At 40.9% G+C, this 14068-nt stretch overlaps 1 protein-coding gene across 1 annotated transcript in view; it reads left to right on the top strand.

Annotated features, from left to right (window-relative positions):
* LOC106904914 (neurexin-3b-beta-like) overlaps positions 1–14068 on the top strand; it is a 47628-nt gene that overhangs the window by 25552 nt on the left and 8008 nt on the right. The window contains exon 2 of the mRNA XM_088002226.1: positions 3331–3409. Within this exon, the coding sequence (XP_087858352.1) occupies positions 3331–3409 (79 nt within the window). The remainder of the gene's footprint in view (positions 1–3330; positions 3410–14068) is intronic.

Raw genomic sequence — 14068 nt, 5'->3', positions numbered from 1 at the left:
TAAAACCTTTAAAAGAATGTAGAGAAGCATTTATTGATTTATGAAAATCCCAATAAATTGTGTTTGTGTTGTACACTGACAAACTGTGGGAAAGTTACATGGCTGTGAATATTTTTTCTAAAACTTGTACGCTCTGAATTCACAACATTGATCCTTCCTGCAAGCAGAAATCTCTGGTCACCTGGTGCTGCAGACCCCATCTCTGTTTTCAAGACTAGCTTTAGTATTTTATTTTTGTAGAATACGGAGACACGGGGCTAATGAAATGCAGCGCAGCCAACGGTGTGAAAATGTTTCCTGAGCTGAGATGCCATCAGCTTCAGCTGCAGAGATGCGCAGCATGAACGGACAACAGAGAGTCAGTGTTCTTCGCTCCGTGTCATTCTCTCTTTTTCTTCTTCTTCCGTCTTGCGCCGAGATGTTCTCGGGGCTAGAATCGCTGGAGCAGACTTTGAAGTGGCTCAGGCGTTTCATCTCCCCCCGCGTGCGCCTGCCTCCCACATCTGCTGCCATCACAATAACAAGCAGTAACTCGTTTTCGACAATAAGCGAGACTTTTTATGCTCCTAATGTGGCTTCAATAAATAATGCCGTGTTTACGGAGGGGCCTGTATTTTACAGCAATTTACTTCCTCCCCTCCCCTCTTGCTTCGTTTTGCGGATGGAGCACACTACGTTAACGCGGCGTATCGTGAACGCCGATGTGCATAAACACATTTACAAACCCACTGCTACAGACAAATAGCCCAACCCCATCATGTGTAATCTCGGCGCGCGTTAGGAATATTCTTTGAAAAATCGTCTTTTTTTTTTTTTTTTTTCTTCCCCCACCGCGCGGCACGAGGCCCAGCTTTCTATCGGGCCTGTTGACTACAGCAGAACAAGCATGGGGGCGCGTTTCATTAGTCTGTCAAACTCAATGATATTTAGAGCCCCACTCCCCTGGCCAGCGCTGGAAAACTCAATCAGCACTCTGATTTCATAACCCAGCTCGGTGACAGGGCTTATTTTATCGCCCCGCTGATTCATTCTAATAAATGCCGGCTGCCCAGCGCGCCGCCGCTGAAATACAGCCACTCCTCCTTCCTTCTGTCCTCCATGGGTTGACCCGAAAAAAAAGAGGAGAGGAGGGTGTAGAGTGGGGATAAATCAGAAATGTGGGAACTGGAGGGTGTAGATAATCCATCGCTGGGCCAGGTGTAGCCAGCAAGTTTGCCCACTCTCTTTACACACGCACACACACCACTCCCTCCACCCTCATTCCTGCACCTCTGCAGCACAAATCAGGGGCTGGGGAAGCTGTTGATCTGTGTCCATTGATTGTGGACGACGGAGGAGGAGTGGGGCGATAAATAATCGGAGGCAGAGTGCGGAGGGTGAAGGAAAACAATTATCTGTGGAGGTGGAAAGCACATAAAGTGAAGAATGATAAACACTGTGAAATATGATTGACTCCAAGTGATATATTGGAGCTGAAGGACAGGCAGGGAGGTCTGTGAGCGCTGAGATATCCTTGGGAGGGAACGGCTGCTCCAGGTCCAACCGCATCCTGCTGCACGTGTTTCAGAAACTCTTGAAGATTTTTGTTTTGAGGATTTTTTTTAGAAACAGTTGCTTGGTTTGCAAATTATCTTTCAGATACAACTGAGCGAATTTACAACGATGGGGTTCCACAGGACCGAGTTCTTGGCTCCCTGTTGTTTTCTCTATATTTAACTCGACTTTTCAGTTCTATGTGGATGATACTGAAATTTACAGCTCTGCACATTAACTACATCCATCTTAGCCAAGTGCTAGATGGTGCTCCACAAGGTTCAATTGTTGCCTTTTTATTTTCTTCATATATAAATGACCTAAGACTAAGCGATTCAAACTCATCTTTTTCACTCTCCTGTTTCTTTCGTCATTTCCTGCCCTCCACCTGCTCCTGTGGAAGTTTCCTGTCATCTCAAATACGCTGCCGTCACTCTGTCACTCCACAACAACAGCTTTGTAACTTAATACTTATTGTAAATGCACAGAAATCCAATAATCAGTTTGTTCCACCTTCAAGAGAAGCTAAGTCGGCCATTTTTGGGAAACATTTAACAAGTTTTTGTCAACTTTTAATACTATCTTATATTAATGATGCCTTGTTGTGTAAAACGTAAGTTTATTTTCACATGAAAAAGTTGAAGCTACTATGATTTTGTTTTAGAAATAAATCTACCTTTTTCCTCTGTAACCTCATTTTGTAGAATCAACATTTTTATCTGTTATGATTAACACAATTTACTGTGTTAATCAGTAAATGAAATAACCTGATTTTTACTCATTGGCCTTCAACTCAGCTGAGACTTAATTTTACTTTTATTGGCATTGATTTTATCTGTTTAACTGCTCTGTTTTATTGTGTCTTAAATTAAGTTTGTAATTCATTATTGTGTGCTTAGTTTTGCCACTTTATCTTTATGCTTTCTTTTATCTTATGTTCAACACCTTGTTTCAACTGTGCCGAGTGTGAAAAGTAAAGTAGATGAGAAAGTAAAAATAACTAAAACTTAATTTATTTCAACAATTTGTTTCAAAAGGCAAGTAATATTTCATAGTTTCTTTATACGCAGAGGGATTCAGTACATTTTGCTTATCATAGATAACAGCTAATAAAACCCCTAAAAAATTAGAATATTAAATATTAAACAATGTAGACATGTTATGTAATTGTAATGTAATAGGCTTGAGCGGAAAGAAAAAGTCTTCACAGGCAACAGTTTTAAGATTGTTATTCAAAGACTTCACAGCAAAACCGAATTTTGGGTTCACTGTATGTGAACAAAGTTTCTTTACAAATGTGCGCAAAACTTAGTTGATATTGGGCTAATGTAAAAAAAATAAAAAATACGCACTTGAGGTGATTCTACTAAAAATCTCATGTGAATAAGTTTGTTTTTGCTATAAGTCATTAAAAATCATCCGCCAACCACTTCCTGTCTTTTTCCGCCAGCAGTAACATCCAGTTGTTGATCACTTGACTGGTAAGATGTGAAAAAAGTGTTTCCATTTTAGTTTTGTAAAATATACCAATTACAAAAAACCACCTCATCCGTGTAGAATAACGTGTTACTGAAAAACGTTCTTGTGATCCCAATTTGTGCAATTTTACGTTCAACGCTACTTTTTGAATTCAATTAGCGAAATAAACCTGTCAAAGATCTAAATAAAATTCATGAATATGTTTTTATGTGCCTTACTAGCTTGCTGTGTTCGCTCTAACTGAATTGTGTTGAGATCTTGATCCCAATGGGACGAGCCGGTTTAAACAACCAAACCAACGGTTTCGTTTCCCCGCAGACGACGGACGACATCGTCTCGTCAGCCGAGTGCTCCAGCGACGACGAGGACCTGGAGGAGTGCGACTCCGGACATGCAGGTGGGATGAGTGTGTCGAGTTGTGCTTGCTCTGAGATCTGGTCTATTTCCTCCTTTGAGTTCTTTGATTTGCCACCGAGGAGCTCCTCCTCTCAGCATCATGCCCTCCCCCTCCACCCCCCATGGGAGCTTCAAGTGTAACTTTGAAACAAACAAAATAAAAAATAAAAAGCAGCCCCCCCCCTGGCACCACCACCACCCACACTCCCTCCCACCACAATGAAGAAAAAGAAAAAAGAAAATTATGTGGGGAGTTCTCCGCAGTTTTCAGAACTGTTTTTTTGGAGATGTGTAAACGTAACCCCCCCCCCCCTCCCCCCCAGCCACGAACATTTTAACAGGGAACATCGTCAGGGAACTCGGAAACAAGTTACACTGAGCTATGGGGGCCACTGGTCGCAGACATGACGCAGCGTTGATGCTAATTTTGTCTTCTCAGCACCGATTGAGAGCAAAACTTTACTGAACAAAGTGCGAAATTAGCATCAAGCCGCATGTCGCCTTGCATTGATGCTTCAAAATGTATCTGCCCCCCGTACATGGTTGAAACCCCCCCTTGCTGTGTGTGTGTGTTGCCTTTCTCTCCTGACAGAGGATACATTTTGAGATTCTTTCGAGAACAAAGATGCTTTCAGCCTTTTAGATACTGTGATATGTAGCAGACTAACTGCAACAGAGCCTCTTCCTCCCTCCACCCCCTCTCTCCCCCCTTCTTCTTTCTCTTGTTTGTACCTCTGTTTCCTCGTCGGAGGCTTGCCTTACCTGAGACATTCTAATAGAGAACAGATATCCTCGAATTTCTGTGGGCACCGTCTCCCCCCCTCACCCCTTTTTTGCCTTTTACACCACACACACACACACACGCACACACGCACACACACACACACACACACACACACACACACACACACACACACACACACACAGGTATCACTTTGTGATTGCATCAAAGTGATAAGACACTCAGTGGAGATTGAAAATAAAAACAGAGCTGAAAATAAGCCCCCTCCCACACCCCAGATTCAAAAGGAGTGGTAATTTTGAGGCAACTTGGGTTTGGAGGACTTTTTTTTTTTTTTTTTGTGAGGAAGCAGCTGTCAGTCACACTTTCAGCCCTGAGAGCAGCTGGCACACATCCTAATAATGTGGTAAGAACCAGGAGACTGCGAGCCGTATTAAAACCGGCTCAGCGTTTGACAAGCTGCTCCCCTCGGGCCCTCAGGAAATCATTAACAGCTCAGGCTATTTGATTGCTTCACTGTCCTTCGAAATACCATCACCGCAGACTAATTGATGCTGCGCTAATCCGGCCAAACACGGCCCCGCCGAATGCTGAGCATATGTCCCCTTTTCTCTGCTAATAATATAACTGAATTTAAACAATCCCCTCCCCCGTTTCCTGTGTGATGGTGCAATCACCTTTATTTATTTATTTGTCAGATTAGCTTGTTTTTTTTTTCACTGAAACTCATTAATCTTTCAGAATTTAGTATATTTTTTTTAACACAACGTAACTTCCTGTATCGGCAGCTTCAGCTAGCATGTGTTGCTGTATTCAATAGGAGATTATCTAAAAGGAAACATCCATAGCACTTCTACCTTTCTGTATTTTGCCACATTTCAATTAAAACTGAAACGATCAATCAGATTAATAATGATGGATCAATTACTGAAATAATCATTAAGTTAGTAACTGGTTAATCATTAACTAGAGTATACAGACTCAAAAAATGCCAATTGTTGAAAGAACAACACAATAAGAGTAATAATTAAGCCAAAACTGCTGAAAAAGTGCATACCTTTTTTTTTTATTTAAGTTGGAAAAAAACCCTCCTTTCTCTGTAAATGTTTTTGCCCAAAACTCATCTAGTGGCACTTTTAACTTAACCTGATTTAAATTCTGTAAAAACTCTTAAGCGCCTTTGGCTATCCAAAAATAAATCGACAGATTATCTCTACTCCGTGTCGATGTTAAGTCCAGGAGAAAAGGCTGACTGAGTTTTTCACATGTTGTTGTTAGAAGTATTTTTCTGCTCCGGTTAAAGGAATGCCGTTATCACATTCAGCCAATAAAATGTTGATTTTCTTATTGTATAAAAGGGTTAAATTCAAAAGCTGCAGAATGTGGCAAAAAAAAAATCCAATTAATTGATTAATCATCTGAACAATTGCTAGATTAATTGATAATTAAAGTAATTGTTATTGCAGCCCTGATTTCAATGTGTTTTATTGGGATTTTATGATGCAGCAACACAAAGTAAGTGCATTCATGAGGCTGAGGAGAAACGAAACGTTGATTTCAAGTTTACTTTGGAAAAATCTAAAAAGTATGGCATGTTTTTATATTCAGCTCCCTTTGCTATAACAAAATCAACAACCTTCATAAGTCATGGAATTACTAAAGAATCCTCCTGTGTTTAATTAAATCTAGGTATAAATTCAGCCTTTCTGTGAAGAGCTTAGAGACACGGTGTCAAATTATATTTCATTTCTAAGGTTGTGGCAGAAAAGGTATCAATAAAACCTATTAAACTGTTAAATATTAAACATCTTTTTAAATTAATGTGATTTGGCAGTATGCAGAAAAGCATCTTTGATTTGACAGATAAAATAATATTTAAACACACCGGATTTGGCGCTCGCCTTTGAGCAGGGGCTCCTAAGCTTCTCCATGCCTTAGCCCCCCAAATTAGACTGGCAGCCATTATTATTTTTAGAATAATTATTGAAAATGATGAGATTGTATGATGAAGAAAATATTCTTAAAATGTGCATTTAAAATGTTATTAGATTAAATTCTTTAGTTTTTGCATTTTTTTTTCCGTGTTTCTCCAATTTTCTGGGGCCCCCCTAGTGCCCCTTGGAGTTTTCGTTGGAGAACTGCAGTGAACAAATAGGGTAATAAAGAACAAGAATCAACCAACTTTAGGTTAAAAAAAAAAAAAAAAACTGTAGAAAAAATGTAAAACAGGTTGAGGGTAGAAAATAACATCCTAAGCGTTTCAACATCTCACAGAGCACCTTCCGAAAACAGAAAGGTAAACCTGCAGCCGAAACTGGAACAGCATGAATCCACCACACTGTGAAGCATGTTGGTGGCAGCATCATGCTGTGGCAATGCGTTTCCTCAGCAGTCACAGGCAAGCTGGTCAGAGTTGATTGGAAGGGTCATAGGGGCTGAATACAAACACACGCCTCGTTTTTCAGGTCTTATCTAATCTTTTAAAAATATTTTCTTCCACTTCACATTAATTCACCACAAATTGTGAAGTTTGTGACTGAAATATTGCAAAACCCAAAAAAGCTCCAGCAGCGTGAATACTTTCTCAAGAATGCTTCAAGAGTTTCTTTTCTTAAAAAAATCAAACCCAAGTGTTCTCAAAAGGTCAAAGTGCAAGCTTTTTTTTTTTTTTATCTCCGTAGAACACGGTACCCTCCCCTCATATAGTGGCAACATAGACACACCCATACCAACCGAGCATCCCACCATGTTGACACAGAAATTCATTCCCTCATTCCTCACTCCACCTCCAGCTGCATGACCTGCTGTCTGTTCTTTTCTGTCGCATTATTCATGTTTGTTTTCTGTGATGCACATGTGAACATGAGCTGGGTTTGTTCAAGATTTGAACTTTTTTTTTTTTTTTGGTGCGTTTGTTGTTAATCTATGGGGGGGTGCCAAGTTGGGTAGAGTGATGTGATATTTTTTATTATTATTTTATTTCATTCTTTTGTTTTTCGTGCTGTTGTTCTGATTTTAACATCATCAACATCGCCATCATCATCATCGTCATCCGTCAATCATCCTCCAAGCAAGGCTAGAGCCGCTCCTCCCGTGTTTTTGCCTCATCTCGTGCCGCATGAACTTTTGGTGGTTGGAAAAAAAAAAAAAACTAAACTCAAACTCCTCCCCTCGCCCCCCCTTCCCCTCTCACTCCCCCATCATCAACTTTGTGCCGTGTGGCTCCGACAGAAACATCCCCTGACCTCATTTTCAGCACAACGTAGGGAAACGAACGGCAACAAAAATCTTTTCTTGCCATCATTTTCTGGTTTGTTTTGGGTCTTTGTGCCGACAACCCCATACTGTCTTGAGAAAGTCGTGTGTGAAAGACTGACCACCCCCTCGCTCCCCTTCCCCCAACCACATACACCTTCTCTTCACCCCTTCTGAGTGTTAACCCCTTCCTTTCCCTCCATTCTGAGTCAGCCTCTCTGCATATACATGTCTGTTTGAATGCCGATGGCATAAAAAGACTTTTATTGCCACAAAGTATATCTGTTTTTCTATTCTATCTGTTGCTCCAAGTAGAAGGCATTTGTGGCATGCTTCGACCCGGACTAACTGCTGTCAGTACCTCCCCGCTCCACCCTAATCGTCACCCCTTCTGCTTCTGCATGGACATGATTGGCATCCATATTTTGTACTGCTGTCTTTCCACCCATAAATCCCAGGCTAACTCCCCCCCACCCCCCACCTGGGTTCGGCTATGTGTCAGTGTGCATGCTGGGGGCTGCGGCGGCAGGTCCGAGCCTCGCCAACGTAACCCGCAGCATCCCGAGGCGTCTTGTGTTGTGTGTTTTGCTCCGTTTGTCTTGTCTGCTCTTCGTCTTGTGCTCGTGTCGTCTGTTTGTTTAAAAAAAAAAAAATCTGTTAAATCTGACCCCTTTGCCCCCGTACTTTACCCGCTCCCCCCCCCCACTGGGAGTTCCACATGAGAGAGAGAGAGCAAACCAGGACTGCACTGAAAGTCCTCTGTGCACATTTACCTAACATGTCAGAGGTGTCAAACTGTAATGAAATTATTGGAGAAAAATAAGTTTAGAGAAAAGAAAAAAAAGTGGATTCTGGTTTTGTTTTCCACTGATTAACTGCGTGGCGGCTCATTACCATGTAGTCAGAGCAATTTTGTGATTAATACGTAACTGCATGATTGCAATTAATGCAAATGACTCACAAATCTACAAGTAGAAACCCCTAATGTTTGATTGGTAGGTACACAGCGCTACAGTCCCTTTTAAAGATATTAATTTTGTTGTTGTTGCAGCCCATAATAAAGGGGGGAAAAAAGAATCTCTTTTTACCACCTGCTCTGAAGAGGTGAGGAGAGGGCGTGTTGATAACATTAATCAAGTCTTTATTGCTTTTGCATCAACAGTTTCCCGGGAGCTGAATCAGGGAGACAGCTCGGCAAAACTCTAGGAATTCCTACAAGGATCAGAGCCGTCGTCACTGTTATTAGTTTCAATTCTGATTCGGCTTGTCAAAATGTCACGGCAACGGTAGACGCCGCGCCAGAAACTGAGACAGATTTTGGAATATGTTAAAGCGAGAAGTAAATGAGCTCCAACTTTTGAGTTTTAGTTATATTTTTGAGCCTAAACGTGTTTATTCCTATGCTACCAATAAAGTGACAGACTAAATATGAGATGAAGCTTCCGACCGGTTTGAAAGGAGTCAGTCATAGGATATAGAAACTTGGCAAAGACACTTGGATGCTTCAAAAACAAGTTTGAGCATCACTGTGGAAGCAGCTCTCTTTTTTTTTTTGCTAGTCTGGACCCTATAGGAGGATCCCTGAAGCAGCAATTGCCGCTACCCATCAATCTGAGAAGGGTTATGCAGTCCTTTTTAAAAATATTTAAAGTCCATGACACAGAGAGGCATCAGGTATAGGCTGAAAGTAGTTGCCAAAACATTAGACTGACAAAGTTCAGAAAAACTGATAAAACAAAGTTCTACATCTCAAACTCTACAAGCCTATCTTAGCATAGTAAATGTGGAAGCACAATGTCAGAGGACAATGGTGGAAAGACATCAGCAATTACCTTAAATAAGAAATAGCTGCTGTGCATCAGTTTGTGAGGAGTTAGGTCTCTTCTAAACCATTTGAAGTTCATCAAGTTGCAAAGAAACATCTAAGTTTGAACTATTTAAAACAGACACAAATCTCCCAACAAATATAATTATAGCTCTGAAAAGACTTTAGAATAATGTCCTTGTTTGGATTAAAGACCCCGACATATTTCTTCCGAAGTAATGAAATCGGATCTCATTTTTGTAGACCCGTAGCAGAAATTGCGTCTTGTTCGCATAGAGACATCCGCCTACCAAACTGGACACCAGGCCAGCATCCGACTATTCGACAGAGCTCTGTGTTAAGTGTTGTGTGGTTACTCAGAAGTTTGTTTCCATATTTTAAGTAGAAAATGTGCTCAGACAGCAAGGCTGATATTTGACTCAAACTAGTTTGCTTCCGTTGCTGATCCGGGTTTTTGTCCACATAGGAGACATGGATATTTTTAAGGAAAGTTAATCTGATACCTTGAGGAATTGAGAGCATTTGTACGATTCTTAACTAAATCACTATGATAACAGTAAGTAGTAAGACTGACACAAGGAGCTGGGACACCGTCACAACCATGTGACCATGTCGACTGTTTGGCTTTGGATGAAGTACAGAAAACAGAACTCGCCACATCAACCTCACTCCATACTGTCAAGCACGGCGGTTGAGAACTGTGCACAAATTGCTGTTTCCAAAACTCAAAAAACTGTCATGCAAGCGTTTCTTTGTTTTTCTTTCAAATTACTGACTAGAAGCTAGCTTAGCATTTTTAGCTCCTAATTAAAACCAATATTTGATTCCTTATGAGCAATACAAGCAGCCCGGCTGTTCCAGACTCGGTCACTGAAGCGCATCTTCAGACAGCCAGGGTTTTTGTATGTAGCAAACTAATATGCCATCTGTCAGGCTGGGACTTGTCAAGAGCTAGTAATGGGGGATAAAGTTTATCTAACATCACCGACACTTCATTAGCCGTTCAATAATGTGGCCAAAGAAGCATAAGTGTCCTCATGAGTCCAGTATGAGCAGCTACAGGCAAATTGGTGGAAGTAGTGGCAGAGCTTATTTGCATTTGCCTGGTTCCATGCATATAAAATAAGGCAACAGGGTAGAGCTCCATCAGAGGCATTAGCTGAAATGAAAAGATCATCTTTAGAGATGAAAAAGAAATGGAAATATGTTATTAGTGTGAGCATTGGTAATATTTTAGCTTGTCGATCAATTCCAATAAAATCCAGCGCTGATTTGTGATTGCAGTGTCGCCCAGGATGGGGCGTTCTGCCTAGATTGACTCAGTTTTTTTACTTCTTCCTGGTTCCCGTCTTAATAGAAACATGCAAAAGTAGGCTGTTTCGCTCCTTTTTTAAAAAACACATAGATGTAATTTTCCTCCAGGGGGACTCACTATCCATGCGCAAGTCAAGCCCATCATTAAAGAGACAGTGTTTTTAACAAACAGGCCATAAATGGTCCTGCAGGCACCATTAGCCTCACCCTTTGATCAAGTGGAACACGGATCAAACGGATGGAACACATAAATAAGAGTGATATAAGCATAAATGTCTCCTCATGTCGTCGGCTTTGGATGGGTAACATTTGGAGTCTATTACTCACACCACTGCTTAGACGGAAAGGCAAGGATCTTCCCATTACCGCCTGTGAAGAGTGAGAGCGAGGAGGTAGAGGATGAGGTATGATAGGGATGCATCAGTGGGTTTCCTTGTGGCGACGATTCTGGCCTTGGTTACGGCCCGCTGGGTCGGCTGTCACTTTGACGCCAAGCTGAGATCAGTTTTAAAGGTTATCCAGCTGACACATGTCCGCCGAGCGCAGGGGCTAATGGCTGTGCAGCAAATGGAGCGGCTGACGGGGGCGAGTCGCCACGCCCACCGGAGACGCCGATTCAATGCACCGGCAGGCCGCCAGCCACAGGATGACAGATTAGGACCTTCTGAAAGCTCCGGAACAGAGTCGTTGGGTGGCTCTTCCATCCCTGAAAACGCGGTCTTCACTCGTCAGTGCAAGCTTTTAGAGGTTGGAATGAATGACCATCGGTGGCAATTTAGGCGTCTATTGGCTGAAGCGTAACATGCAGGGACGAGATAAGATATTTAAATGAGGCAGAAGGCTTTCGAGGGGCAAGTTTTTTGGGGAAGCTCAGCACACCGGCACAATCCCTGTCATGACTCTTGAGTGTGAGCTGATGGTTCCCTGGTAATCAGTTCGGCACCTCGGTGGAGGTGAAAGAATCTGCTACTGCAGGTTTCCAGGTACAATGGATGTGTCATAATGGGATTTCAGGGCCCAGAACCACTTGTCCCCTCCACATCTTACTGCATCAAAATCTCATTGACTCAGTTCAGCAGCCCGCTTTCGCCGCGCTGCATTGTCGAAATCCCTCGCACAACGCCGGGATTCATCTCCATCTGGAAACCTCAGCAAACGGCGGATAGACAGGCTGATCGGGCTGGGCAGAGAAAAGAGGGAAGGGAGGTGGGGGAAGAGTAGGAAAAAGTGTTGCTCTGAGTTTTCTGTGTCTGGAGCCCTGAAGCTGCTGATGTAGCCAATCAGATCGAGCAAGTTAAGATGCTTTTTAAGAAAACGGTAGGAACACAACCAGCAGAAGATAAGGGTCCTAAGTATCACACATGACAAGCAAAGACTGAAGCATTAAATACAATAGCTGAATACCAAAATTAATCTTTAAAACTAATTAAAAGTTACTTCAGTTTCTGTTTAAATATTCCATGTCTAATTATTATCCCATCAAATAAACCCTAAGATAAGATCAGTCAACCTGCACAGCAACACAACAGCAGTCCAATAATTGTTCAAGCTTTTAATATTTAAGGCCAAACAGAATAAATAGAGAAAATAAATGTGTATCTTAATGAATATTTCTACTTGTGATCAATTAAATAAAGTTGGAAAATTCATACATAAAATAAATAAATATCTAGGATTATTGAAATGTTTATGATTGTAGGTTCCTAAATAATGAAGCCATAAGCTTGACGCTCTCCTTCCTTCCCCTTCAGTCCACTTGATGACGAAAAAAAAACTACCAAAAAAAACAAACAAACTAGGTCCTCTTGGTAAAAGTTAACAGTTTACTTCAAAATAAAAACGGTACAAATATTACTTTTCCACAAAAATAATAAACAAAAGAGTCCTAAGAGAGAGAAAGCGAGAGAGAGAGAGCTCAAAAAACTGTGTGGCTCCACTCCAACTGCCCAACTGATTCTGCCTGGCCACACCCTAAAATCCTTAACTCCAATTACTTATGCAAATTTACAAGACCTTAGTAATCCAATATAACAAATTAGTATAAGAAATATAAACATAATTTATCCAAAAGGTCTGAATGAACTAAAATTGAATTTAGGCTTCTACAATGATTAAATGGGAACATTTTTTAAAAAGCATTTATTTCTATCAAAATACCAAACTCATGCAGTCTTAAATATTTTTTATGTAAAAATCTGGAGAAAATTGTAATAATTACAAAGAAAAAAAATCTACTACAATATTAATTTGTATTTTTTCATGAAGAATAATGAAATGTTTGGTAACTAAAGTTAAGTGTCAGAATTACTATTAGAAGTCAGGTGTTCTTCCAGTGAAACTTTGACATAATACGTATATTTGTGTTTATTTTTTCTTTACTGTGGAACATTAAACCTTTGATGCTTTTGAGGGCCTAAACTTTTTTTTTATATATATTTTTTTTTTGTTTAGTGATCTTATAACTATTTAGTTGTTTAGTGATCTTATGAATATTTATTTTTATCAAGTATTATTATTGACTGAAATTAGGTATTTTTATTGAATGTATTTATTACAATTTAATAAGCAAATGTTCTGTTAATTTTTTTATTCAGATAAAATGTCTCATACATACAGACACATTCTAATTCTGGTTTATTGATTTTGTCCAACCGTATTTTTATCATACTTATAAATGTTTAATTATTTACTGAGTAGTAGCATGTTTGGATCTTGACAAAAGATTCCTAAAATGAGGTCTGGTTTGCAAACTGGATCTTCTGACCAGTGCCAAGCTTAGTTTCTTCAAAGGTCCTGACTTTGTTTTAGTTAAATGGGAAGAAAAGAACTGAGTAAGTGGCAGCAGGTCCAGGTGGAGAGCGGCGGAGGGGATAATAAAGAGCTAAGAAACCCTCGCAGTAAAAAAAAAAAAATTCCTCATCCATCAGGCAAAGTTTGGAAAACAAACCCAATCTGGTTGAGCAAACTTATTAGCATTGTAATTTGTCTGCCTCAGATACGCAGCAAGACGACCGCTGCTTGTGCAGGAGCTTACACAGGATTAAAGTGTTTACCCAACATCAAGGCCTTCTGCACTGCCTTTTACTGGAGACCCCCTAACCGCACCAGCCACCCACTCCACCCCTCATCCAAGTGTTTTGTTGATACAGAGTAAAAGCTAACAGTTGCCGAGAGCCGATTGCCAAGCAGCGAAAGTGAAAGGAAGCAAACAAGCTGGGAAGTGCTGGATAAATAAGGCCATGAGACGGAATCGGCTGCAGTGTTACTGTTGTTTATCCAACTGGACAGTTTATGTTATTGGTATATCATCACAGTGACGACAGACCACAAATTCACTCCGATCCGTTCCTGGGGTTTTGGTTTTTTTGATGCTAGATGAGCAGCGCTGGCGTTCTTTTCCAGGAAGCCCAAGCTGATATGTAAAGACGAACGCGAGCATCTCTTTAAATCCCCCAGAGGCGTGAATAAACTCGCCGCCCGGCGCCCTCTTGTGGAACTCCAGATGTTTAACTGTCAAGCAAAGG

The sequence above is a fragment of the Poecilia mexicana genome, unplaced genomic scaffold (assembly GCF_051168715.1).
Source record: "Poecilia mexicana isolate PSO_F unplaced genomic scaffold, ASM5116871v1 scaffold_21, whole genome shotgun sequence".
Lineage (NCBI taxonomy): Eukaryota > Metazoa > Chordata > Actinopteri > Cyprinodontiformes > Poeciliidae > Poecilia > Poecilia mexicana.
The sequence above is the reverse complement of the archived record's forward strand: the minus strand, read 5'-3'. Positions and strand labels throughout refer to the sequence as shown.